General features: G+C 44.5%; 8 protein-coding genes across 8 annotated transcripts; 2 read left to right on the forward strand and 6 right to left on the reverse strand.

Annotated features, from left to right (window-relative positions):
* Nucleotides 1–2,847: 2,847 nt before the first annotated feature.
* Nucleotides 2,848–5,244, reverse strand: L203_101239 (uncharacterized protein; the record flags this gene model as incomplete). Its single annotated transcript, XM_066210684.1, has 6 exons — nucleotides 2,848–2,853; nucleotides 2,948–3,016; nucleotides 3,090–3,139; nucleotides 3,206–4,079; nucleotides 4,301–5,064; nucleotides 5,115–5,244. 6 exons carry the CDS (start codon nucleotides 5,242–5,244, stop codon nucleotides 2,848–2,850), a joined length of 1,893 nt encoding a protein of 630 aa, XP_066066781.1.
* Nucleotides 5,245–8,179: 2,935 nt separating this feature from the next.
* Nucleotides 8,180–10,566, reverse strand: L203_101240 (uncharacterized protein; the record flags this gene model as incomplete). Its single annotated transcript, XM_066210685.1, has 2 exons — nucleotides 8,180–10,386; nucleotides 10,437–10,566. The coding sequence occupies 2 exons, from the start codon at nucleotides 10,564–10,566 to the stop codon at nucleotides 8,180–8,182; spliced, it is 2,337 nt and encodes a 778-aa protein (XP_066066782.1).
* Nucleotides 10,567–12,521: 1,955 nt separating this feature from the next.
* On the reverse strand, nucleotides 12,522–13,151 carry L203_101241 (uncharacterized protein; the record flags this gene model as incomplete). Its single annotated transcript, XM_066210686.1, has 1 exon — nucleotides 12,522–13,151. The coding sequence occupies one exon, from the start codon at nucleotides 13,149–13,151 to the stop codon at nucleotides 12,522–12,524; it is 630 nt and encodes a 209-aa protein (XP_066066783.1).
* Nucleotides 13,152–15,168: 2,017 nt separating this feature from the next.
* L203_101242 (uncharacterized protein) lies at nucleotides 15,169–15,720 on the reverse strand (the record flags this gene model as incomplete). The annotated part of the gene is made up of 1 exon (XM_066210687.1): nucleotides 15,169–15,720. One exon carries the CDS (start codon nucleotides 15,718–15,720, stop codon nucleotides 15,169–15,171), a length of 552 nt encoding a protein of 183 aa, XP_066066784.1.
* A 2,675-nt stretch (nucleotides 15,721–18,395) lies between these two features.
* On the reverse strand, nucleotides 18,396–18,792 carry L203_101243 (uncharacterized protein; the record flags this gene model as incomplete). Its single annotated transcript, XM_066210688.1, has 3 exons — nucleotides 18,396–18,409; nucleotides 18,466–18,652; nucleotides 18,709–18,792. The coding sequence occupies 3 exons, from the start codon at nucleotides 18,790–18,792 to the stop codon at nucleotides 18,396–18,398; spliced, it is 285 nt and encodes a 94-aa protein (XP_066066785.1).
* A 1,851-nt stretch (nucleotides 18,793–20,643) lies between these two features.
* Nucleotides 20,644–22,227, reverse strand: L203_101244 (uncharacterized protein; the record flags this gene model as incomplete). The annotated part of the gene is made up of 7 exons (XM_066210689.1): nucleotides 20,644–20,793; nucleotides 20,874–20,939; nucleotides 21,043–21,099; nucleotides 21,161–21,416; nucleotides 21,467–21,662; nucleotides 21,723–21,934; nucleotides 21,986–22,227. The coding sequence occupies 7 exons, from the start codon at nucleotides 22,225–22,227 to the stop codon at nucleotides 20,644–20,646; spliced, it is 1,179 nt and encodes a 392-aa protein (XP_066066786.1).
* A 263-nt stretch (nucleotides 22,228–22,490) lies between these two features.
* Nucleotides 22,491–23,774, forward strand: L203_101245 (uncharacterized protein; the record flags this gene model as incomplete). Its single annotated transcript, XM_066210690.1, has 7 exons — nucleotides 22,491–22,776; nucleotides 22,823–22,861; nucleotides 22,969–23,252; nucleotides 23,321–23,374; nucleotides 23,435–23,526; nucleotides 23,582–23,685; nucleotides 23,758–23,774. 7 exons carry the CDS (start codon nucleotides 22,491–22,493, stop codon nucleotides 23,772–23,774), a joined length of 876 nt encoding a protein of 291 aa, XP_066066787.1.
* A 2,061-nt stretch (nucleotides 23,775–25,835) lies between these two features.
* On the forward strand, nucleotides 25,836–27,858 carry L203_101246 (uncharacterized protein; the record flags this gene model as incomplete). The annotated part of the gene is made up of 6 exons (XM_066210691.1): nucleotides 25,836–26,083; nucleotides 26,148–26,418; nucleotides 26,467–26,751; nucleotides 26,808–27,141; nucleotides 27,202–27,237; nucleotides 27,281–27,858. The coding sequence occupies 6 exons, from the start codon at nucleotides 25,836–25,838 to the stop codon at nucleotides 27,856–27,858; spliced, it is 1,752 nt and encodes a 583-aa protein (XP_066066788.1).
* Between the last annotated feature and the right edge of the window lie 39 nt (nucleotides 27,859–27,897).

The following is a 27,897-nucleotide window of genomic DNA, read 5'->3' on the forward strand; positions in this document are numbered from 1 at the left end:
CTAACCCTAACCCTAACCCCTAACCCCTAACCCCCTAACCCCTAACCCCCTAACCCCTAACCCCTAACCCCTAACCCCTAACCCCTAACCCCTAACCCCTAACCCCTAACCCCCCTAACCCCTAACCCCTAACCCCCTAACCCCTAACCCCTAACCCCTAACCCCTAACCCCTAAATATAGAACCTCGGTCGGATACCACCTTTTCTGGAATTCCATGTTTTGAGAAGACATGTTGGACAAAAAGCTGAGCAAGCGTAGCCGACGTAAGGCTCGTTGTGACAGGAATGAAGTGAGCCATTTTCGAGAATCGATCTACTACGACTAATACAGCATCGTAGCCTTCAGACTTGGGCAATGGGCCGATCATGTCCATCGAAATCTCTGTCCATGGACGAGATGGAACTGGTAGAGGTTGTAGTAGACCGTAAGGAGCATGCCGTTTTGGTTTATGTCGAGCACACTCATGGCATGACTTGACGTAGACAGTAACCGTCTTTTTCATTTGATCCCAGTGATAATCCCTTTTTATCATCCCAAGAGTTCGATCTCTACCGGGATGGCCAGTGAACTTTGAATCATGCCGCATACGCAAAATATCGAGTCTTGCGCCTTCATACTCTGGAACTACTATACGATCCTTGAATGTTAGTAATCCGTCTACTGTCCAGCCAACAAGTTTGCAATGATTTGTCGATGTTTGCCCATAAGGTACCATCTGAAGTCCACTAGCACGCATCTTGGCCAAGTTTTCATCGATCATGATGCCTCTGATAAGTTTTTCTCGCAATGAAAGGTTTTTCTCATTACAACTTGTGCTCACTCTGACTCCTCTAATATGCCTTTCTACTTCTTTTTCTTCATTCCACTCTTTCATCGTAGGTAACAATTGTGCGAAGCTAGATGGGTTTGTTGCTTCGTCTATTGATACGCCTTTGCCTATGTGGTAATCTGGTCTACGCGATAAAGCATCAGCAGCATCGTTTTCATGTCCTGGTCGATAATATATTTGGAAATTGAACTCAGCTAATTCATCAAGCCATCTTCCTTGTCTACGTCCTAGTTGACGCTTCTCCATAAAGTATTCGAGGTTCTTGTGATCCGTGATGATTTGAATTGGCCCTGGGCAACTTAATAGCCAAGTTCTCCATTCCTTGAGTGCATCTACGATTGCTAGTAACTCTTTTCACCTACCGAATAACGACGTTCAGTATCAGACATAAGTCGTGACCAATAAGCCACAGCATGCTTGTGTAAAATCCCTGTTTCTGTGTTTCGAAAGTATTGAAAGGCTACCGCACCTACCGCACAATCCGACGCATCTGTTTCAAGAATGACTTGTTGGGAGTTATCGTATAATTTCATTATCGGATCAGATACAAATGCGTTTCGTAATGTTTCAAATGCTTTTTGACAATCAATATCCCATTCCCACTCAGCGTTTTTGCGTAGAAGTTTTGATAATGGTCCTGTTATGTGAGCATAGTCTTTAATGAATCTTCGACACCAACTGGAGAACCCAAGAAATTTTCTTAATTGCTTCATCGTCTTTGGAGTTGGCCAGTCTACTACTGCTTTGATCTTATCGCTAGGTAGATGTGTTTTACCGTGTGATACCTTGTGACCTAAGAATGTTATTTCTTCCTGTTCCCACTCACACTTTGTTGCGTTCACCACTAATTTGTTTTCCCACAGGCGACGTAGTACTTCGTAAACTAAGGCAGTAAGTTCTTTCTTTGTGTTTGCATAAACAACAATGTCATCAATATAAACCACTACTCCTTCATCCAGTAGATCCTCAAAGATATCATTGAGGAAATATTGAAAGCTTGCAGGCGCATTGCACAACCCGTCACGAACGACCAGAGAATTGTACGTACCATACCTCGTCTTCAGTGCCGCTTTGTTCTCATCTCCTTCTCTGATGCGCAACAGTTGGTATGCGCCTTTCAAGTCGAGCTTTGTGAACACATGACCCGTCTGAAGACGTTCAATTAAAGCATCTAGGCGGGGAATCGGATAACTGCTTTTTATTGTTTTGTTGTTGATTGCTCTGTAATCAGTCACCACACGGTATGGTACTTTACCTTGTTTGGGAATTAAGAAGACAGGAGCACCATAGGGTGACTGGGATTTTTGTAGATGACCACTGGCAAGTCCGTCTCTTATCCATTGTCGAAGAAAATCTTCTTCAGGACGTGACATTGGGTAAATGCCCGTTTTCTTGACTTCCGCGTTCGGGACCAATTCAATTGGCAAGTCATATTTTGCTCGAGAAGGTGGAAGTGTTTTACTTCTGCTTTCTCTAAACAAGTCAAGGAACTCATGAAATGGCAAAGGAACAACTTGCTTAATTTCTTTTGTTTCTTTTTCCTCTTCACTTTTACTTAATTTGTTTTCTCCAGCATTTCTTATTTCACTTCTTCTTACATTCAGCATCGAGTTTTTCCACTTATGCTTTTCTATTTTAATAGCATTTACACTGGTACCGAAAGAACTTGGTTTTCTAAATGTCACTGTAAGCTTGTCATAATCAATCTTCAAACCATTCTTAGCCATGAATTCGTCGCCCAACAACATTTCTGGGCCGTTGAATGCTATGATATCCGCTTGGACTTGGATGGCTGGTTCATTTGGGTGAACTTTTATCCATAATTCAGTAAAACTGAGGTTGTCGAACTGTTTTCAATGGCCATCAAGATACTTCATTATTACTTTCGTCTTATGTTGGGTAATCTTTGCTGATTTCAATAGCGCACTCGAAGGCTGAATGAAACAGCCACTGGACCCGGTATCCAATAACGCGATCACATCTTTGTACACATTTCTATCGCTACTCAGAAGCATTTTTACTTCTGGTTGCTTGTTAGTTCGTGACAATGGTAGAGATCCAGGAGAAAAAGGTGTTGATGGCTTAAGGCTTGGGAGGGAACGAGTACGTTTACTCACTTCTACATCTTGTTCCTCACCCTTTTCCAGCTGCACGTGTCTCACCTGGTTCATCGCACTTGGACAAAACTGGGCGATATGACCAGGTGCTCTGCACCTATAAACAACGGTTGTTGTTCTTCCTCCACGCTTTTTCACCCACCGATAGCTGTCCATTGAACCACTCAACTGGCGGCTCACCAGGAGTTATCGCTGGCGTGGTGTACATACCAGAGGAGTTTTGTTTAGGTAGCACAGGGCGGTTGACCGGATACCTACCGTAATTCTCTTTTTTCAGGTTTTCTATTTTTCTACGATGCTCATCCACTTTTATAGCCTCTTCTCGGAACTCCTCAAAGGTTTCCCAATCCTCAGCTTCCTTTATAGCCATGTTTTCCAAAACCTCCACCCTCAACGCCTTCTCTGCAAATCCAATTATGATATCCAGCGGGCAATCACTCACCATCGCTCTGTACTTATCAAATTCCAAGAAGAATTCTTTTGCCGTTCGAGTATTTTGGCGGATATTCTGGAGTTTCTGTCGGGCCAACTGGCGCTTTATAGGGTTTCCCCAGCCGTTCACCAAGAATTTTGCAAAGGCGTCGAAGTCGCTTTCCCAAGGACAAGCGTCCCCTTGTAGGTATATCACCACGGTCTCTGCGACTGATCCGGCCAAGTGATTGGTTGCGAAATGGACCTTTGACTCTTCGGATGGGTAACTGGAAGAGTTTTGCAAGAATTCGCTACGACATTGAAAAAGGAAATGGGTTAAAGCGGCTGGGTTGCTTCCATCGAAACGCTCAGGAGTAACTACGCGTTTTCCAGATGATGGAATCACTGCTGTTGGCACCTCTACTTTTTCTTGATTTTCTTTTTCTTTTTTGTATTCTTCTTTGACTATCATGCTTTTTATTTCGTTTTTTAAAGTTTTGTTCTCTTCTTTCAACTCTTCCTGTTGCACCTTCATCCTCTCCATCTCTACCTGCAACCTCTTCATCATTTCAAGCTGCTCCTGAAACGCACTGTTCTCCATTTTCCCTAGAGTTTGTCCGTTTGACAACAGATTTTCTTGAAAATTTTGTTCTTTTTCTCTACTTCTCAACTGATAGCGGTCCATAAATTTCTTCCCCCTCCAAGGTGCGCAAAGATATTTCTATTAAATTGTTACGGCCTGTCCCAATTTCTCTGTAGCGCAGGTTGGTGGGTTGTTCAAGGTTTTCTAGGTTTCTAGGTTTTCTCGGTTGTCTAGGTTTTCTAGGTGATGCAGTTGTCTAGGTTTATTCTATTACAGGCCTGAGTAGTTAAAACTCAAGAACTTGCATTAATAGAAATATAAAGAAAAGAACAAAGATACAAGTAATGTAAACTATATACACCAGCCTCCACCGCCGGACATCCCTCCATCTCCGCAGGGGTTACAGTAAGACTGTAACACTCAGGCTCTGGACCGCGCACGAAACCAATGTCCAACTTGCGCTTGACAGTAGAACCCTGGAGAGGCGTGTTAGGTTGCGCAAGTAGCCAGCGTTGAGTCTGAGGAGGGCGATAGCGTTCTGCAAAAGCCACCAGGTTCGCTGTTACATTTTCAAACCAGCCAATGACCGCACCTTCGTTTGCGTCTTCGGGCCAACCATTCCATCCCTTCCGGAAGAGTGGATCGCTGCCACTCGTACAGCTCTGGAAAACAGTCGCCGCCGCTGTTTCTAGATCCGCAACCCTTCCGAAGAAGGTAGCATGGAAATTAGGAAGTTCAACATCTACTTGCTCAAGTTCCCTCTTAAGGACTGGATCAATGTCATTTCGGCGTTCAAATGAGTTCATAATGCCACCTGTGGAATGCACCGATGGGGTTTGTTGGGAGGAAAGGGTCATCAATCGTGGAGGTGGTGTGACGTTGAGGGCAGCAGCGGCAGCGGCAACGCGATCCCATATCAGCGCATCCTCTAGGTTATCGGCAAGCGCTGCTTCGAGAAGTGGTATGATGCAGTCGAAATCAAAATCCTTGGACGAGGCAGCGGAGTTTAGGCGCAAGATATCATCTTCAACCGTATGTTCGGTCAACGTTTTTGATTGTAGAAGGCTGAACACAGGAAGACTCAGGAGAGCTGACAGAAGACTCAACATAACTTTCCGTGCATCTGTAGGATGATTAATGAGGATTTTCTACGTAAACGTATTGGCGACTCACCCCTTCTGTTACGCAAGTTGATGATATTTGTCGCGATTTGTGGCCGAAAAGTGGCGCGGAAAGCGTCGAGACCGTTTGCGATCGGGTGGTCTTGGATGACCTTGGATATGGTTAGATCTGACTCGGACATGATGCTGAAAAGAGACCTCCAGAAGAGGACGAAGATGGTCTGCAGATGTCGATTTTGTTCGCTCCCGAGGCACGAGGTAGCTTGTTAAGGGGTTGTCAAGGATTTAACCCGTTATATCGGCAGCATATGATAAAAGAAAAGAGAACAGAAGAGTTATCAAGTGTGTAACAACAAATCTCCCCAGTTAGGCGTGCCAGACACTTGCATGCCTATTCTTCACACATCTGCATATATGAAGGCATCTGGTGTGCCACACTGGGTTTTGTTGATGATAACTATATGAATAGTATGTATGAAAGGCGTTCTAATACAGCAAATCTAGCACTGGTATTGCATGAAATGAAGTATCTAAAGTAAAAGTATTCTACAGTTGATCTATATATATATCTATTTCCTTATCCTTGTGTTCTTCATTGACGGACTTATCTTCGGTCTTAACCAGTGGCAGTGTAAAGTGCTGACGCACTTACAATATATCTCCGATTATCCTACAGCTGGTGTTTTCTATTCTGAGGTGTATGCGGGTCATACAGAGCTGGTGTCATAACCTTGGAGCGATGACGTGGCATATAGGCAATAAATAACAATGCAACTCTGACTGCACCACTGCGATCTTTTCGTTCAGGCGCATGATCTCAATCATCCGCATCTTCATGACAGCAATGCGAGTGCAGCTCGATAAACACTATATGCAACAAGTTTGGTTAGTAACCCAGTAGAAGCAGACAAGTACAACAAACAGACGGAAAAGTCCAAACGGAGAGTTACAAACAACGAGCCCCAGCTTCAGTCCTGCAACAAAGTGGCGCATGTTTGACACCAGTTCAGGCTTTACCGTATGAGTAAGTCATGCATTGGCAGCAGGAGTGGCAGGCGGTGAGGCGCTGTGCATACGAGTGAGCAGGTTGATGAGCGTCTGCTCCGAAGATGGTCGTCCAATAAAACAGAGCCCGAATCTTTGACCAGAGGGTTAGTGCATGTTCTGAGTGTGCAAGGGCTTGTGGATGCCTTGCGGAATTTCTGGTGCTTCCACAATAAGGTCGCCGCGTCGGTTTGTTTCTATAGGCGTAGGTTTTGGCATGAGTCTGTCGTGAAAACAGCAATAACCAAAACCCGCGCTGAACGAAAAAGGCCATACTAGTACAACTACGATTACATTATCACGCATCGCCTATATTCCACGTCATCATTCCAACGTTTGACAGTTTCCACTACCACATATCCTATGTTCAATTCGGTCACTCTTACTTCGACAACGTTGGATCTGTCAGAGTGGGACCCAAGGAGGACTGACCAGAAAGACAAGAGGAGAGAAAGGCGGATTCGACTCGCTCCACGAGATGTCGAGGCAGCGGTTTGGATAAGAGACATGTAAGGTTGTTTGGAATGTGACAATTGTTGCATCACCAAAGAACAAGTATATAAAATGTAACTGCTTGTATGTGATGAATGACAAGCCGTGACTTTTTTATCTGTGCACACAACTAACGTTTCCTCTGCCAGATTCACTTTGCTGTTCTACTACGCTGGTCTACCTTGCTGTCTGTTTCATTCTTTGTGCAGCTTTCGCATAGATATGTAATATAGAACATTTCCATAGCCTTTCCCTTGGAGAAGTTTCAATTGTCTCACCTTGAAATCAAACAATCCAAGTCTCTAAATCTCCCAGGTCTTACTATTCCCATCTACCAGCCAGAGGCACTCCTCTCTAATAATCTAGTGGTCAGCCCGTCCTAGCGGTATTCTGACAAGTATCCTGAGGTCTTATATCCTTTCCTTGTACATGATCCTGACAGAGTGTTGGAATCTATAAGTTGTGTGCACAGATAAAGGAAGTCTTGACTTATCATTCATCAGACTCACCTACCGACATTGTTGAGCCAGAGGCATTCAATCTCTCCCTCTCTTTCTCGGCTGGCTCCCACGTCGGCCAATTATGACAGTCCTTCGTCGCTTATAATTCCCAACCCCGTTCACGCAACAATGGATCCAGAAAAAGTGAAATCACGACTCGCTACCCTATCCATTGTATTCACCTATACAGTGCTTCTGAAAACTCCGCCAACAAACAAAAAAGCAAGCGGCAGATGAATCTCAAACGAAGACGGATAAGTCTGTTTTTGAACGTGGCATCGCCCTACATAACAGCCTGTCAGAAACACAGCAAGCAAGGATGGTGGAGGTTGTGTGTTGGGTTGGATACACTGGACAGGAGAAGATGTATATAAGGATAGACAACCCAGAGACACAACCCCAGAGAATGAATCTAGCTTTCTGTCTCTATATATCATATCCTAACTACTAAGTAGTATCTCGTCCCAAGGGCATAACCACTGTAACCACCCGAGTCACCCAGTCTTGACAGTTTGGTTCCCACCAGCTATTTGTACTTTATTAAGCCATGAGCTTCACTTCACATGTCTCCAAAAATCCAAACCCATCCGCCCACATTACTGATGGTGTCAGGACGGCTAACGCGGAAGGAAGCTGGAGGAAGATAGATGACGAGGAAGAGAGTCTGAAGGAATGTCTCTGGCTCTACAGCATTGGTAGATAAATAGACGAGATAGTATTAAGAGTGGGAGTAGAACGGATGATAGGTGTATGAGGCGTATGATTGGCTTATGGTTGACATATGATACATCGCTGGGGGAACGGTAAGTGCAATCTTAGTTCTTATATCTTATAATTAGAGCTGTACAATGCAACGAAGTAAACGAACAGAATATACGATTGTTGTGTTCGTAGAGTAAAGGATTTCGTTAGGTAATGTCGCTGATAAGATATAATGATATAAAACAGCAGGGCAGACATCAGTTGTGCTAATAAATAAAGAATCCTGTTAGTAGTAATCGTATATGGAAAAGGCTTCGAACGTTCTTTTTCATGACACTACAATGGGTATCTTATTCAAGCAGTAACGCCACGTTCTATGTTAACCAAGTATTTCCGGGTCTTTTTGACCTTTGGCAAGGATTCCCTTGATCAAGGAATACAACTCCCTGTCTTCCTCCCTCCACCTCTTGTCGTTGGGAAAGATCTTTTTGCGGATTTTGTTCATCAACGGGATCAAAGGTTTGTAGAAAGGTGTAAAATGGGCACGCGTGGTGTTCAAGAACAAACTCTCACTATCTATCGTGACAATTTTCAGACCAGCTAACTCGGAATCCTCCTTATAATTCCATTCATCGTACTCAGAGCTGATGTGTTTACCTGGACCATCATAATGGATACAAATCCAGAAGAGAACCCAGAAAAAAGATTCCAGGTCGTGCATGAACGAATGTTCGTCACCTAGAAGTATCCCGATAGCCATGGACGCTCTCGTGCCAGTCATCCCCTTTGCCCCAGACGCAGTTATCCGCGATACCCTGATTGCAAGATCAAGATCGATCAAGAAGGCATTGTCATTGTCTTCGTCTATCATGAGATTGTTGATGGAGATGTCTCGGTGCAGAAAATCGGCTTGTAACAGGGATTCATGTCCTGCAATGCAGCGTTCCATCGCGGCAAGCAGGGCTACTCGAGAGCTTGCTTCGTATATTGGTTTTCCATAATCACAAAGAATAACTCGCCTATGTACTCGATTTGACAGCATCTCTGTGCTGGTTTTTGTTTGCGACGTTGGAATGGAGCGCTTACTAGGTGGTGGCGGCACGTTGGTTTCGCTAGATGGGCGCTTGACACCAGCCTTGACACCAGCGCCACTGCTGCGACTTTGGCTTGGCGTGCCAGTCGCACTTGGAATGGCAGTCGCCTTCTTTGAGCGACCCAATGGGTAAGGCACCGCTTTTGAAAGGTCTATCCCTTGTCGAATGTTGGCTAGAACGTCATCGTCCTTATCACCAATGCGGACGGTGGTGTGGTAATAGTGTCGGGCAACATGGATAACTCCTTTCTTCATCGCTTCCCGAAGCAGTTCCCCTTCGTGATCGCGTTCTGGGTATTGCCACGAGTCTTTGATAACAAGTGGCTTCTTCGGGTCTTTCTCGGCATAGGCTTCCCAACATGTAGTGGCCCGGCCGACAACGCACCGCGCCCGACTCATGGTTTTCTTAATCATAATACGCTCTTCCTGACCGTTTCGTTCGATATCAATATATCGCTTGTCGCCGGATGTGATTATCGTAGGATCGAATCCTAGGTCGTCCTCACTCATCCAAAGAAATCCTAAGATGGTCGATACGAACCGCTCTCCCTCTTTGTTTATATCGAATTTGTCGGAGGCAATGCCCCCAAGCCGATCGAATTCCCATATCCTCATCAGGGAGCCACATAAAGTAAACCCCAGCACAAAACGACGTGTATCTTGCGCAGACAGTGTTTCCCTAACGTATCTGCCAAGGTCAAGCCACGCCTTCGCGTGGGTATCTGCCGAGGGATTATTCTTCAGCTCGCCAGGTACGAGTACTTGTGACCAGGGAAATGGAGAGCCTTCCTCAGGCTCTGGACCGCGCACGAAACCAATGTCCAACTTGCGCTTAGCAGTAGAACCCTGGAGAGGCGTGTTAGGTTGCGCAAGTAGCCAGCGTTGAGTCTGAGGAGGGCGATGGCCTTCTGCAAAAGCCACCAGGTTCGTTGTTACATTTTTAAACCAGCCAATGACCGCACCTTCGTTTGCGTCTGTTGGCCAACCCTTCCACCCCTCCTGGAAGAGTGGATCGCTGCCGCTCGTACAGCTCTGGAAAACAGCCGCCGCTGCTGCTTCTAGACGCGCAACCCTTCCGAAGAAGGTATCATGGAAACTAGGAAGTCCAACACGTAATTGCCCAAGCTCCCTCTTAAGGACTTGATCGATGTATAGTCGGTATTCAGGTGAGTTCACAATGCTACTTGTGGAATGTACCCGTGGGGTTTGTAGGGAGGAAAGGGCAATCGATCGTGGAGGTGGTGTGACGTTGAGGGCGGCAGCGGCATCGGCAAGGCGATCCCATATCAGCGCATCCTCTAGGTTATCGGCAAGAGCTGCTTTGAGAAGTGGTATGATGCAGTCGAAATCAAAACCCTTAGACGAGGCAGCGGAGTTTAGGCGCAAGATATCATCTCGAACCGTGTTTTCAGTCAACGTTTTTGACTGTAGAAGGCTGGACACGGGGAGAGCCAGGAGAGCTAGCAGAAGATTCAACGTAATGTCCTGTAAATCTGTAGGGTGGTTAATAAGGGCTTTATATGGAAATGTATTCGCGACTCACCCCCTCTGTTACGCAGGTTGATGATGTTTGTCGTGACTAATGGCTGAAACTTGGCGCGGAAAGCGTCGAGACCGTTTGCGATCGGGTGGTCTTGGATGATCTTGCATCTAGTTAGATCCGACTCGGACATGATGTTGAAAAGAGACCTCCAGATGAGGACGAAGATGGTCTGCAGATGTCGATGTTGTTCGCTCCCGAGACACGAGGCAGCTTTTTAAGGAGTTTCCAAGGATTTAACCCGTTATATCGGCAGCATATGATAAAAGAAGAGAGAACAGAAGAGTTATCAAGTGTGTAACAACAAATTTACCCAGTTAGGCGTGCCAGACATTCCCATGCCTATTCTTCACACGTCTGCATATATCTCCGATTATCCTGCAGCTGGTGTTTTCTATTCTGAGGTGTATGCGGGTCGTACAGATCTGGTGTCATAACTTTGGAGCGATGACGTGGCATATAGGCAATAAATAACAATGCAACTCTAACTGCACCACTGCGATCTTTTCGTTCAGGCGCATGATCTCAATCATCCGCATCTTCATGACAACAATGCGAGTGCAGCTCGATAAACACTATATGCGACAAGTTTGGTTAGTGAACCCAGTAGAAGCAGACAAGTACAACAAACAAACAAACAGACGGAAAAGTCCAAACGGAGAGTAACAAACAACGAGCCCCAGCTTCAATCCTACAACAAAGTGGTGGATGTTTGGCACCAGTTCAGGCTTTACTGTATGGGTATGCCATGCATTGGCAGTAAGAGTGGCAGGCGGTGAGACGCTGTGCATACGAGTAAGCAGGCTCGATAAGCGTCTGCTCGAAAGATGGTCGTCCAATAAAACTGAGCCCGAATCTTTGACCAGAGGGTTAGTGCATATTCTGAGTGTGTAAGGGCTTGTGGATACCTTGCGGAATTCCTGGTGCTTCCACAATAAGGTCGCCGCGTCGGTTTGTTTCTATAGGCGTAGGTGATGGCATGAGCCTGTCGTGAAAACAGCAATAACCAAAACCCGCGCTGAACGAAAAAGGCCATACTAGTACAACTACGATTACATTATCACGCATCGCCTATATTCCACGTCATCATTCCAACGTTTGACAGTTTCCACTACCACATATCCTATGTTCAATTCGGTCACTCTTATTTCGACAACGTTGGATCTGTCAGAGTGGGACCCAAAGAGGATTGACCAGAAAGACAAGAGGAGAGAAAGGCGGATGCGACTCGCTCCACGAGATGTCGAGGCTAGCGGTTTGGATAGGAGACATGTAAGGTTGTTGGGAATGTGACAAATGTTGCATCACCAAAGAACAAGTATATAAAACGTTACTGCTTGTATGTGATGAATGATAGGTTATGACTTTTTTTATCTGTGCACACAACTAACGTTCCCTCTGCCAGATACACTTTGTTGTTCTACTACGCTCGTCTACCTTGCTGTCTGTTGCATTCTTTGTACAACTTTAGCATAGATATATAATATAGAACGTTTCCATAGCCTTTCCCTTGGAGAAGTATCAATTGTCTCACCTTGAAATTAAACAATCCTAGTCTCTAAATCTCCCAGGTCTTACTATTCCTATCTACCAGCCAGAGGCACTCCTCTCTAATAATCTAGTGGTCAGCCCGTCCTAGCGGTATTCTGACAAGTATCCTGTGTTCTTATATCCTTTCCTTGTACATGATCCTGACAGAGTGTTGGAATCTATCGGTTGTGTGCACAGATAAAAAAAGTCTTGACTTATCATCCATCACACTCGCCAACCGACATTGTTGAGCCAGAGGCATTCAACCTCTCTCTCTCTTCCCCGGCAGACTCCCACGTCGGCCAATTATGACAAGGAGTCCGAAATGAGGAATTTGGTGTGTATAGTTTATCTAGCATTATTAGTTGGTTCTACTTTATCTTCGTCTCAATGCAAGTCCTGGGAGATAAATCACTTGGGCCTGTCATTGAATAAATACATAACAAAGAAAACGCCTAGTACCCAGATCCCTAGAAAAGTACCAAGAAATTCAAGAACGCTTTCTCCAATCTGCCTAACAAGCCATAAAACAAAAGACAGGCCGTGACAATAACCCTTCTACATCCGCCTTGGCCAATGATTACACCAACCCAGTTGTGACACTCTGCTATCATCTCGATTTGGATCAATAAGATCGTATACTTTCCCCAAGTGATATTTCGCATCATCTGTTGCTGTTTCTTTCATTAATGCAACTGATTCAGGATCTTTCCCCCTAAGTCCTGCATCTGTGCAAATAGAATCTACCAGCTGGCTTATAGATAGGGGCGCATCTTCTTCTGTCTGCATAGGGGCTTCTGTAAACGTCTGCTCCTTCCATTGTTCCCTTGTAATCTGACCCCCTGGGGGTTCAACTTGAATTGCGACATCACACTCCTCTCTAGCATTGAAGACTAACTGGAAAGAGGCACCATATTTTCCATCCGCAGTAGGTGCAATACTGATACCGTAGGGATTGTCAAAATTTCTACTGGCAGCGTTCCCCTGTGACGCGGTGTATTGCATAGAGGAATTGGCAGATGACAATCTCTGAGAATTGCCATCCGCCAATGGTCTGCCTGGGACATGACTAAGGAAGGAAGACGCTGTCCCATAGCCATTGGCGGTTGTCGAGTTTTGGTTAGAATGGCCATCGTCGGACCCAGAGTCGCTAGGACTTGCAGAGCCATCTGTGATTAATCCAGGCATGTGGAGTAGGATTGTCTACGGTAATGGAGATTGGTTGGTAACTGGAGAAGGTTGATCGTCGCTGACTCAAGACTATTGGTGGACTAGTTGAGAGACCAAGATGGAGATGTGTGTTGATGCTGTGACTTGGGTGGTACATCACTGGAAGAAAAGACTAGTATTTAAACCTTGCCAGGAAGTGTCCAGATAGGAGAAAGGAAATGCTAGGACATTGTGTATGCGGAGTTAGTAGTATAATTGAAAGACCGCCGAAAGGGAGAAGATGTAAGGAAGCGCTGCTGGTTGTCCACATCCCACTTATATATCGCAGCTTATGGCAAAACACAACGCTGGCTTCCGGCGACGACCCAGCATTCCTACAAAGGAGAAGAGTGTCAGGAACTTCTGCTCTGGCGAATACGTTTCAACCCGTAGCACTGCAGCTGGACGTCTCGCTATATGCGTGGGTCTTATCAGTGCAGCATCGTTCCTTTCAGCCTGCTGCTGGCGTATACTTCGAGGCAGCCTGAATAATGTCGCTTTTGTCGCATGCACAGTGGAGTGCTTTGCTGCAGACGGTCCTCGATACAGCTGTTGCGATGTTGCACTCGCTGTGCTACGTTGACGTATGGTTCAGCGCACGTCGCAGCTGGCAGAGTCTATGCATGTATATGGGTAGAATAGAATAAACAGTAAAAGCGACAGAGTAAAACGCAAGAACCTTCTCTCGTGACGTGGAACTAATCAGTCACAACGAGTCTACTTTTATATATCTTGTACACAGTTCGATTACGTATTCCAACAGAATCCGTCCAAGTGTATTGCCATCTTGTACAAGCTACATGTCATAAATGGAATGATAGAATTCTCAATCCAGAAATAACTAACAGAATCCTTGATCTTAATTATTAGCATAACTGTTGTCTGTATCAACTGAGCGTAACTTTTTGTACAGTTCGTTCAGCGCTGCACAGATCCAATATTGACATATTGTCAGAACCTTGGAATTATTCGATGGAATATAGCCAATAAATAATAATGCAACGTAGATTGCATTATTGTGGCCTTTTCGTACAGAGCGTGGATCTTAGTTATTGCTAATATTCATGACAGAGTGGTGTGTATAGTTATTAATTGTATCTTAGTTTTCTCCTTTTCTTTTATAATAATATTATTGCAAGTTCGGAGTAATTCGCTCTACACTTGCATCTTATATGACAATACGTTGCTAGACAATACCAAAACCGAGAATCGAGAACGTAGAACCTAGTCTAGATTGTTGAAAATACGTTATTTAACCGTCCATCGCAATAGTTAATTAACCTCCTTTCCTGTGTATCTAGTTGGACTCACCATATATATACTGTCACATAATTTTAGTTAAAAATTTATCTCTCTTTTAACTCTTCATTCTGCATTTTAAACATAGATATCTGCCAAACGATATTCCAACCTGCATCAGAAGAAATTCAAAGCATGGCAGTAACACAACCAATAAGTCAACTCGCAAACCGTTAGTTAATCTCCAAGTTAACTGTCAAACACAAGTCACATATACTCTATCTTAACTGGTCCCAACTCCACCGATAGTCTTAAGTCAGCGACACTCTACACGCTCTTACTCTTTCCCATCCACTCTACCTCAGCCCATACTTGATCAGTATCCCTGGCAAGTATATCTTTGACACAACCCATGAGTGACACTCTGCTATCTCAATTTCGATGAATAAGGTCGTATACTTTCATACTTTCCCCAAGTAAAAGTCCACGTTTGTTACGACCTGATACCGGCGGCCTTGGATATCCCGTACAGGTGGATGGTGGTTCTTGGCTTACAGGCGGAGTTGTAAGTGTTGGTGGTATCCGTGTGAGAGCCGGACGGTTGTACTTTAGATGTGAATATGAATATAGTGGTAAGGCCTATTGTATAACATATAATAATTGATCCTCGAAGACGATCAAACATTCTACGAGTACTTCTATATACCTATGTATTGGTGTATCAGTAAACAAGGACGGCCGTACCAATGTTGCGACCCTATGTCGCAATGAGTTGTGTGTGGGATGGTGTATGTGTAGACTCATGACACCTATTCTGGGATTGACTAGCTAGTTCTGAGCGAGAACGCTCCGTGATGTATTTTTCAACTATATCCTTAAATTTAAGATTTGTTTGGTTTCGCGCTCTCCGGAGTTCTTTCGAAAGGTCATCCAGTCTTGTCACTAACTGATCGATCTGTTTCTGGCACATGCTAGCCATGTTGCTAGCTCCTGGGTGGTTACTTCCTTCACCCGTTTGCCAATAAGTACGGTCCCCTATTAGTAACCCAAAACGGATTTCACACTCCGTTTTTTCTCGTTTTGCCTGTTGTACCCGTTTTGCCCATTGTGAAGAAGTCAAACGACTCGTCGGCTGGTCACGGTCAGACGTGGGAGCTGTACCACTCTGGGACAGTATGGCGAATAGAGACGAGTAAAAGTCTTCCGGTGGCGGCTGTTGCTCCCCAATGTCATTGATACTATTCGCCGTTGATAGGTCTGTCGACTTATCGGCACCTGAAAACTCAGATGCTTGTGAGAGGACGCTCATAGTTTAAAAAGTCTCGATGATTGGCGTTTCGATAATATTCACTCACAAAAAACAAGAGGCAATGTGAACTGTGTTTAGAAATAACCAAGACTTCCGCTTTTTACCTGTTCGCCAAGTGTCTGACAACTCTCATTGCCGCTCCACACAAAAGACAATAATTCTTTTCATGCTGCCTCCCTTTATTCTGCTTATGGCCCCAATCATTCTCGCTTGTCTTGTATTCTCAAAGGAGAGTGGTCGTTACAGGTCTTGTCCAGAGATGCGGCAGGACAGTCACGTGACGAGAAACGGGGTGTAAGTGTGTCAGCACGCGACACTGCCACTGGTAAAGACCGGAGATAGGTCCGCCAATGAAGACCACTAGAGGATAAGAAAATGGATATAGATAGATCAACCGTAGAATACCTTTACCTTGGATGCTTCATTTCTACGCCACACCAGTGCTAGATCTGCTGTATTGGAACATCGACTGCCATAGCTAATCCATGTTTACATCTGGTATACCTAGAAGATAGAGGCAACAAACGCAGTGTGGCACCAAGTGCTTGCAAGTACCCCGTACATGATATTTGAATTAGAAACTTGTATAAACAATGCACCCCTAACCATGCATCAACCTTTTATCCTTATTCTTATCTTTCCATCTCCCAATATTGCAAAGTCAGAGAGATCCATTCGTCCATCTATCTCCCGTGTTATCAACTTCAAGTCAACCAGCAACTCAACTACACTGTTACGACCCTGCACAAGTAACAGGGAATATAGCCAATAACAAATCATAATCGGAGCATTACGGTTTCGTGACCTTTTGGTTTAGTTTATGACTTTGAATATTGGTCGGGTCGTCACATAAACCACCCATTCGTGACAACTATATCAAATTACACACTTGATCTTTTTATTACCATTCATACCATCTTCTAACTTCCTATCAATAGTGTTTGTCAGAGACACTTCTCTATTCTTCTCTCTCCGGCCTCCTCTCGTGTTGGCCTTTCCCGACAGACACCTTCTTCTCTACTCTCCTCGCCTCTTCTCCGGGTCATCCTCGTGCCTGGTTCTTACATCTGTCGAGAGTAGGCGAGAGAAGCGTCGGCTTTGATCTCGGTTGAAATACTCTCCCTTCGGCTGCACAGTAGGTTATCCCATTTGATAGACTTTGCGATCAGCGCCTGAATCGAAGAAAAGTCGTTAAAACACAAGATCTTGTCCTGGATGTCGTTCTTGAGACCGAAGAAGTAGTTTTCTCGTTGAGTCTCGTCGTCCATCTGAGTGTACGCGGTCAATCTTTGAAACTCGGCGGCGTACATGGTAGCTGATCCGGTTTGTCGAAGCTTTCTTAGTTGGATTCGAGCCGTTACACAGCTATCTTTGTCTCCAAAAGCCTTCTTGAATTCCTCTTTGAACATGGCTGTCAAAAACGGGTGGGTTGGTTGAGCTGCTAGTTGACTTGAAGTTGATAAAGGCTGAGAGATAGATGGATGAACGAATGTCTCTGACCTTGCAATATTGGAAGATGGAAAGATAAGAATAAGAATTAAAGGTTGATGTATGATTAGACGTATGATACATCACTGGAGAGAGGATTATAGATAAAAGAAACAGTATATATATGTAAGAAGGAAACAGAGAAAGCGGATGTACAGAAGAAGGTCAAATATCCAGTACCGTGGCGGAAGTGACGAAGTAAGAAATAATAGAAGCGGACATTAGTCCGATGTCCGTATTCATTACATTATTGGTGTTTTTCTTGACATACCCCGTACATAATATACAAATTAGAAACTTATACAAATAATGCACTCCTTGTTAAAAATGCAGAAAGTAGAGCAAAAGAGAGATGCATTTTTATCTTAAATTAAGTGGGAGTATATATATGATTAGTTCAACTATATACACTGTATAAGGAGGTTAATTAACCATTGCGTAGGACGGTTAAATAACTTATTTTCAACACTCCTCACCCCCAGGAGTGTCCTAGGAGGTGCCTCAGCAGCTCTAGTCCCCCTGAAGGTCTTGGCGTCTCGTCAAGGCATCCGGTTTGCCCATCTGAGCGCCAGAACGGTAGATGATTTTGAAGTCGAAATTGGCCAGCATCTCTGCCCATCGTGCTTGTCGACAATTTAGCACCTTCGAAGTTGTGAAGTACTCAAGGTTCTTGTGGTCTGTGTAGACCGTCATTTCCTTTGTTCCTTCTAAGTACGCCCGCCAGTGCTTGAACGCTTCTACGATTGCTAACATTTCCTTGTCGTAGATCTCGTAGTTGAGTTCTGCGGGAATTAGTTTTCTTGAGTAGAATGCGATGGGTCGGCGTTGATTTTTCTGGTCAGGATGGGACAGGACGCCAGCAATGGCGTATTCCGAGGCATCTGTTTCCAATATAATAGGTGTCATAACCCTGAATTATGACATGGAATATAGCCAATAAATAATAATGTAACTCTGATTGCATTATTGTGACCTTTTGATGGGAGGGCGTGATTTTAATTATTGGTATTTTCATGACAAAGAATGTCGTACAAGCCGAAATTGCTGCACTCGGCAAAGCGAACCATTCGACTTTCACCTTCATAACCCGTGTGGGACCTATGTATCTAGTCTTGCCCATTGATGGCTCCTTTGCCGTTGCTGGAGTAGAAGGAAGAGCCATTGATAACTTGGAAGGCAAAATAGCTTCAGCTAAATGCACCTGAGAAGCCGTCGTTAGAACCATAATTATCAGGAGTAGCATTCCCAGTGACTTACCATCTACGTGGGCAATGATCAAGCCATCAAGCTGGAAAGAAAACGTTCTGCTATGCTTGAGATAGAAAGTGCTCTTGTTCTCACAAGCGCCTTCGGGAAAGAGTATGACCGCGCCAGGGGTATTAACACGAACACATTTCCGGTAGGTTCGAGTTAGAGCGGGGGTTATGTCTGTCGCGTTGTCAACCTATGCGCGCCATACCATGTCAGTAAATTGACACTTGCAAGGCAACGTAGACCAACCTTTGCGTCATGGTCCAACACATTGCATATGCAGTGATGATTGGTCAAAGCGATGCGCCCAGCTGCGTTGAAGAATTGGGCCATGGCACTAGAAGCCAACAGCAACAGCGCCGCAAGTATTGTCAACATATTGGCGTTGGTAACAAGAGCAAGTAATTAGCAGAGGAGAGATCATGAAAGAGTGCCACATGGATTTTGAGCTGAAGTGTTAATCTGATTGGTCGGTTAGCATACAGTCCATTTTAGTGGGCACCACAGGGCGCCAAACCCCGAAGAAATGACTGACGACGTATGGAGATGGACTTGGCTGACTGCTGAGTGTAAGAGATCCACAGGCAGGCGAGCTCGGAATCAATGTAGACAGTAAGAAAGAAAGAGAAGCTGAAAAGGAGATTGGAAAATGGCAGATGTTTGCAAATCAATGAGTTCTATGATAACTTGTGAATGATTTGATCCTGTGTATATGTGGCATGTCTATGAGAGTATATAAAAACGACAATGAAAATTTCTCTGAAGCATTAAACTATGAGGTTTACAAGTAGGCGCACCAATTATTCGCGTGCCTATTCATAATGTGCTGTTGAAAGTACTTGGTGCCACTGTAAAGTGCTGACGCACTTACAGCCACACTGCGTTTTCTTGCCTCTATTCTAGGTATACCAGATGTAATTTGGTATAGCTTTGGCAATTGAAGTCCAGAGAACAGCAAATCTAGCATTGATCGATACATAGAAATGTCAGGAGTGAGGATGTTCTTGGGCTTGGTCTGGGCGTCCTTGGGACTTGTGGAATATGTAGGAGTATCTATCTGAAATATACTCTGACAGCTATCAAGATTGATTCCTTGGGGAACTATGAACCACGATCCCTTCCTTATATCTTGTTTGCTCTGCGTCCTTCAGCCAGGTTCTAGTTCAACCAACTATACCATTCCTCTGCATACACAGTATCCTGTCTTCTTATATCCGCACCTTGTAAATCGTCCTGACAGCCATCTATTTTGCTCATTGACCTTACTTCAACCCATAGGAGCTCACCACTTTGGAAGGGGGACACTGTTACGACTCTGTACTCGCTCTCCTATTGTCATGAAAATTAGCAATAATTAAGATGCACGCTCTGTACGAAAAGGTCACAATAATGCAATCTACGTTGCATTATTATTTATTGCCTATATTCCATGTCATAATTCCAAGGTTCTGACAGATCGTAGCAGGTGCTGTACCCATCTTTGACTCTTCAATTTGCCTTGCGATTTATAGGGTACAACTATTTACACCTAATCGTGATTGGGTAGCATAGTAACGCTGGGATATTAGTAGTCAATTTAAACGCAGTCAAAAGGTCTATATAGAGCTGGCAAAGCAGGTTGGCTTGAGTATTTATATACATCATCAGTAATAGTGTTGATTGATCCTCGGCAGTCTTGACATGTAGTGGCTAACGCTGGGGTATTAAAAGTTTTAAACTGGAATGGACTGCTGCATTATCCTTGTGTATTTGAACCTTCCAGTGGTAGATGGATACCTCAAATATGTAAAGCCTGGAAACGTACCATTGGACAGATGTGCAGTTGGATGTGATACACAACACTATGTCGGGATCATGATTCATGAATGACCCAGTCTAGTCTCTGATATATGACATTGAAAGGAATAGGCCAACGGCAAGATGGTGGTGCTTGAGGTACTCTTATACTTAACGAGAAACACAGTTGAATGGGCGGTTATCAAATCGACGTGCATAGGTTCATGTAGATACATAAACCAACACGTTTAGTCATATATCCTTGGAGAATGATCTTACATTGTCTTTATCCAGTTCCAGCTAGATAAACTCCGCCAAGGCATGTCTCGACCCAAGGCTAGTCGCCTCGGCCGTGTCCTAACCCCAATATACTACCTAAAAATCTTTCACCTGTGCCTCGGTCAAGGCTCAATCGTGAATTTGAACTTTGATAGCTCCTTCTCCTATATCACTGGCCACATGGAATGCTTGCATAGCCTCGCGGAGCTGGAATCGATGAGTCACAAGAGGTTTCAAATCAATGAGTCCCGAAGAAATCAGACGAATTGCTCTGGGATACTACTCAAGCATATCAGACTCAGTTTGGTATTTGGAGCAGGAAGAGATGTATAGAGTGATGTGGTTTGCAAAGAACTCACCTGGTTGGCATATCTATATTGAAACTGCAAATCGATCTCGTTTGCCGAGCAATACCCAAAAGGGTACTAATCGTCTAAATCAGCTCAACCAGACATATCCAACAATGACAAATCTTTGACCAGGGAATACTGGCTAGGCCATTCAGTGGATAGTATAGATCAAACATACGGATTGTTCACTAGGTCCAACGCCAATGACAAACACTTTACCCCCAAATTTGACGCTCTGTCGATGTATGAGTAGTCAGCCTTGTCACAGGTCTTGATATAACATTAGATGAGCTCACGTAGATAGCAGTTCTGATAGAAGCTTCAACTCCTGTGCAATCAAGAGCCACAGCAAGATCCATGCCAGCTGCGTCTTTGATTTTTTTTGAGACATCTTCAGGCTTATCTGCCTTATTAATCAATACAGTTTGCACGGCTGGAATAAGTTTTCTCGCAAAATCGAGACGTGGTTGGAAAAGGTCGGTTATAACAATCGGAGAACATCCAGCAGCGCGAGCGGCAGTAAGTGCTACTAGACCAATTGGCCCAGCTCCGCTATTAAACCTTTTAGTGATTTGGAATCGCCATTAAAACAGTAAACTCACCAAATCACAACAGGGTCGCCAAGTCGAATTTGAGCTCTTTCAAGCCCAGCAAGAACCACAGAAAGAGGTTCGCATAATGACCCCTCTTCATAAGACATGTTTTCTGGTAATGCGTGAACCCATGCCGCTGGGTGGTTATGGTAACGAGTAAGGGTCCCATGGTAGGGAGGGGTAGAGAAAAATACAACACGAGGACCTGAGATACGTTCAGCATGTCATTGCAACTATGGCTAGAACGCTACACAGTCATGCTTACACGCATTGTATCGACCCGTCCGGCATGGGTCACATAGAGCAAGACCACAAGGAATACCAGCCTCAATAGCCACCCTGTCGCCTATACTCCATTGACTGACACCGTCGCCAATCGCAACTATTTCACCAGCGGATTCATGACCTGCGCCGCACAAGCAAGTGACAATCATAGTCGGGCCAATGTGTCCATGTTTCCAAAAGTGAATGTCTGATCTGAAGACTGAGTAAGACCAGTGCATTTCCGATACTATTGTTCACGCTCACCCACAGATGCCAGTCGCCTTGACATGGATGGTGACTTCTCCAGGACCAGGCTCGAAGTGCGGCTTGACAACCATATGAAGCTCGCACCTTTCATTGTAAGCACAGGCAATATTCAGAGTACTATCTTGTAATTCGGGAGCATCTTTAGACAAGACTTTAAAGTCTGGATGCTGAAGAACTTTGAAAGGGTTATAGGTCGCCTCGTACTTGGTTTCTGGGAGAGATGCGACTACAGCCGTCATGCTGGTGTTCAATTATGGTTGAGAAAGAAAACCATTTGAGAAGTTTTTTTTATGTATCTTGTCATTAAATTGTTTTGTAGTTGTCTACACACTTACATTGCTATCGCATGCTTCATTTCAGGCACCGGGCCGGGGACCGGACTCCATTAAGCTTTTGTTTGCGAAGTCACAAGAACAGATTTAAATACAGCTTGTAAGCGCATTTTTAATTTGTATTTGTATCTCGAGTGTTTTTCCATTTCATAACCAAAACCCAAGCATTCATGCCTCTTACGATTGATTTTAAAGACAAGCTGGTTCTTGTAACGGGAGGTGGCCGTGGTATTGGTCTCGCAATATCCACGTCATTGGCAAAAGCAGGTGCCGATGTTGCGATCACTTTTACTTCAAAAAATGCAGTTGCAGTTGCAGAGGAACTATCCCAAAGATGTAACGTCAAGGTGAGAGCATACAAGTGCGAAGTGACAAACAGCGAAGAAGTGGACCGAGTGATAATCGAAGTTGAGAGGGATTTTGGAAAGGAAATAGATATTGGGGTAGCGAATGCAGGTGTGTTATCACTTATGGGTAGTGCATTGGTCTGACCTGGCTTTAGGTATCAGTTTGTGGAAAGATGCACATGAAAATTCGGATGGTGAGCCTGAAGCTTTTGATTATCTCACTGTGGCATTGTTTCCAATGTTCACTGGCCAATTTCATTCATCGTTTTGGCAAGAAGATCCAACTGACATGATTGTGTAGCCGAGTTCCAAAAAGTCTTTGCAGTCAACACATTTGGGCCCTTTTATCTTGCTAGAGCCCTCGTACGTTCGTGGCTTGGCTTTTCTATTTCCACGTCTTCAGAGAGCAAATCTATCAATGCTGTCACTTCGACTGTCTCCAAAATCGACAAATCTGACTGCAAGAGAGGTAACTTGGGCAAGCAAATACTGTTTGTTTCAAGCATATCGGGCCTGGTTGCAATGAGTCCCCAGAGGCAGGCTGCCTATAATGCTAGCAAAGGCGCTGTTTCCATGTTGGCTAAGGTAGGTTTACGATTCACTATAAATATGGAAATTACGAAACCCGAAGGCGACAGCTCATGTTTTATTAGAGCTTGGCAGGAGAGTGGGCTCATTTAGGAATCTCGGTTAACTCTGTATCCCCTGTACGTCTGATAGCTCATCATGGTCTCCAGACATTTGAAATATTGACGACTCCAGAATAGGGCTATGTGTCAACCGATATGATTGCCAACCCTCCTGACTCGTCTGCAAAAGCATGGGTCAACGAATGGCAAGACCGAACGCCTGTTGGAAGGTTCGTCGGGACGATTTCGTATGTTTTTACTGCCTTGTCGCTAATACGTCGAAAGATTTGCAACTACTGATGAGATTGGTGACTTTATCGCCACTCTTCTAAGCAGCAGAATGGGCGGAGGTGGCTTTATGACTGGCTCTGATGTCGTTGTCGATGGAGGTTAGTGTTATCCTTTCGCATGGCTTCCTGTGGCACGAATATTGATCAATACCTCGTGCTGGCTTTGTATAGGTTACACAATCTTTTGATTTCTCGTTTTAGAGACCATTGCATTGAAATATTAAGTATAAAAAAGCAAGACTTGTTGTTTACATATCAAATATTTGTAAGAAGTTCATGAATTTATATACCAACAAGACTCACACTTTGTTCGAAGTTTAAACGTTGTGAGAGAGTCAAACATTGTCAACCTTAATGTGTTTGACGACCTCCATGAAGATGAGTTGCAGAAAACAATCGCTATTTGGTTTAAAGTTCTCCTGTGGTATTACTCTTTTTTCGGTCTCATCAAGAAAAGCAAACTGCAAGTGAACGCGAGATTTTATCAAGTATCAACAACGCCTCAAAGTCGATGAGTTTTCAAACACTAGATGTTCAAACAAGCCATGGTCAAGACAAACATCCAGGACTCTGGAACAACTACTACGTGCTGTAATATTATTTCGAAATATTACCCAGTGTTATGAAAACTTTGCCAGAAAGTATGAAGTAGTCTTACAATTCCACTGCCATTATACGGATACCTTGGCATAGGCAAGAATCAATTGCGAGTATCATCGCTTTACAAGGTTAAACATTTCTCGAACCGATTCAAGGGTCACAACAAATGCGCACTTCCAAAGCGCTAAGAATAAAAACTTCTCGTAAGAAAAGATCTGTTTTGACGGTCACTTTTTTTCCTTGTATATATGCAGTCGGCACCGAAAATAAATATAAAAAGCAAACACGACAAATTGCCATCGGAGATGAGAATAGATGCTTTCTATAAGTATCCATTGATGGCTGAGTCAACGAAGCTGTTACGTCCCGGTCTGGCGGCCTTGGAGATTCGGAACAGGCAGACGATGTTGATGGGCTTACAGGCGGAACTGTAGGTGGTGATAATAATATTTGTGTGGAAGTCAGACGATGATAAATGTTCTTAGCAAGAATGGCTTATAGATATAACATATAATAGTGGATCCTCTTCGAGGATCCACAATCTATGAATGCTATATATATTGAATATAACTACAAACAATAAGCAATAGAGCATCGCAAGCAACCCTCATGTTACGACCATGTATACACAATATATATCCCCGTATGTGTGCAGAGTCGTAGCAATACTTGTCAGACTTGCTAACTCTGAGATTCTACCTACCATGGCTGTGCCCGCGTTACGAGGTATACTACAAGTCATGGGCAATGTCTCTTTCTGCTAAAAATCTAGCTATACATGCTTCTAAACTCGGGTCGTACAAGGTTAAACATTCTAGTATACTATACACCCTAATTCGGAAAACATCAGAAATACTCAAGTCGTTGTCTACTTTTTTTCAACACAGTGTCTCCTTGCCAGATTGCCAAAAGTCTTTAACCCTCCGACCAATCTTATGCAACGCTGCTGAACCATCCAACTCGAAACACCTCTCAACACCAAGACAAATATTTGAAAACAACCAATCCGATTTCAACCCAACAACACCTTCAACTCACATTTCAATGCTTCTCCTCGCTCCTAGATACCGCCATGTTTTTGCCAAAAAACAACAACACGGCCGTAAAAGACTGGTCGCGCTTCTTTTGATTTAGCCGAGTTCATTGTAGGTGTTTCCGCCCGAAATCGGGGCGCAATAACTGTTTCGTGTCGGCCATTTTCACCCAAAAATCCCGAAAGAACTTCTCCATCCAGCTCTTGGGTCCTTTGATCACACCTTCCATCGCTTATCTTTATTGCCGACCCTGAAATCTTATCTCCGATGTCAGCACATATCAGATTACGTTGTGGCTGAGTGACCCTTTGCGTTTGCGGTATTGTGATTAAAAACAGAAAGCCGCTTTGGTAAAAAGTATATCACTTGGCTTGGGGTTCCTCTGACTGGCATGCTCATTCTCCTATCGCAATCCAGGCATGCCTTCCTACAGCTGATCGGCCGAATATTCTGAATCTTCCCTTTTCCAGCCTCCACACGATACAGAGGCATCTGCATCATATCAGATATGAAAAGCTTCCATCTTTTTGTTTTGTTTTTTTTTTTTAATTTCGCAACTTGACTCTTTCTTTTCCTTCCAAATCAGTTACCGGCTCATTGGTTTAACCAATCGCCATGGGACTGCTTGGATTGCCGAGGAACCATCGCTCCGGAAGCCCAGTTGTCAATCCAGCGACAGAGATTGATGTGTTAAGAGCCAGCGCTAGATCGATTTTGGGCGACCTTGAACAGCAAAACACATCGGCAGAGGAAACCAAGGACGCAAGTTTATGCGAGGACATGGATGTCGTTGAAGCCCCCGATGTGGATGCTCAAAAAGGTGTACAGAATGCCCAAGCCATCACCTTGACCTGGTCAAAAAAGTCTCTCGTCCTAGCCTACATCTTGTGAGACTTGACCAAGCCAGCTGTGCTTACATATCCCCAGCATGTTTCTACTCTACTTTGTGAACGCCTTTCAGTCTTCCATCACTTCCAATCTATCTGCCTATGTTGTCAGTGACTTTGAATCACATTCACTGATACCTGTCATCTCTATCGTCTCGAATGTTATGGGTGCTGCTGTCTATATGCCGCTTGCGAAAGCCCTCAACTTGTGGGATCGATCCATCGGTTTCGCTGTGATGGCTACGTTTGCCACGATTGGCCTAGTTTTGAGTGCTACATGCACCGACATCGCCATTTACTGTGCCAGTCAGGTCCGTATTGTCTAACCTCCTGACCGTACGACTGCTTATCCGCTGCAGGTCTTTTACACGGTTGGTTTTGCAGGTATGATCTTTGCCATCGATGTCATGACTGTCGATACATCGAGTCTTGGTGATAGAGGTCTTGCCTTTGCCTTTACATCATCCCCTTACATCATCACAGCGTTTGCTGGACCTGCCGCTTCTCAGCACTTTTATGATTTTGACTGGCGATGGGCTTACGGTCTCTTCGCCATTGTTCTCCCTGTCGTGGCGACACCGCTCTGTATCAATCTCTACTATAATAAACAAAAGGCAAAGAAACGAGGACTTCTCGTCAAAGCCGTCAACAAAAGAACCTGGCAAGAGTCTCTGCAGTATTATGCCGCCGAATTTGATAGCAAGTATCCACCATCGTTTCCCAAACTAATCTCCGTATAGCCGTCGGTGTTTTCCTGCTCGCTGCTGGGTTGGCCATCTTCCTCCTCCCATTCTCTCTCGCTGCCTCTTCCACTAATGAATGGCAAACGCCTCACATCATTGTCCTCCTCGTCGTTGGTTTGCTATGCCTCATTGCGTTTGGCATCGTTGAACGATGGTTTTCTCCCCGACCGTTTATCCCTTATGCCCTTCTCACCAACAGATCCGTTCTCGGTGCTTGTCTTCTCGACTTGACCTACCAAATCTCTTACAGTTGCTGGAACAGTTACTTTTCGTCGTACTTGCAGGTCGTGAGTCGCTCTTGTTTCTGTCCAGGCTGACAGCAAAAGACCTTCAATACGTCCATCTCTGTAGCTGGTTATATTGCTGGTATCTTTGATGTTGTAGCAGGTGTGTTTGACCTCGTCGGTACGAACCAGTCTGACTTGCGCAGGTATATGGCTCATCGTTGTTGGCTTTCTCATCAGACGTACCGGCTACTATCGTTGGTTATTGATGGTTGCTGTTCCCATCTACATCCTTGGTATCGGACTTATGATCCACTTTCGTAAACCTGGCGGCCACTTTGGCTTCATCATCATGTGCCAGGTCTTTACTGCTTTTGGTGGTACCATGATTGACTGCCAACAAGTTGCTGTAGTTGCTGCTGCTTCTCACAACGATGCCGCTGCCGTCCTTGCCCTTCTCGGATTGTTTGGCTCTGTGGGTGGTGCTATCGGTAACTCTGTATCTGGCGCCATCTGGACGAATACGCTTCCCAAGGCTCTCCGAAGTTATCTACCGAAAGAGTCACTGGGTGACTGGAAAGCAATCTATGACAGCCTTGACACCCAACTCAGTTATCCAGTGGGATCAGAAACGAGGACGGCTATCATCAATGCTTATGCAGAGGCTCAGAGTAGGATGCTGATTGCTAGTATATCGATTATGGCCTTGTCGTTGATTTGGATATTTGTCATCAAGAATATCAGAGTGACAGACATCCAGCAAGCCAAGGGAGTGCTTTTCTGAGAGCGGCGGTGTATTATGCATATGTGTTTAGAGTGTTGA

Source organism: Cryptococcus depauperatus, chromosome 2 (genome assembly GCF_001720195.1).
Source record: "Cryptococcus depauperatus CBS 7841 chromosome 2, complete sequence".
In the NCBI taxonomy this organism is placed as follows: Eukaryota; Fungi; Basidiomycota; class Tremellomycetes; order Tremellales; family Cryptococcaceae; genus Cryptococcus; species Cryptococcus depauperatus.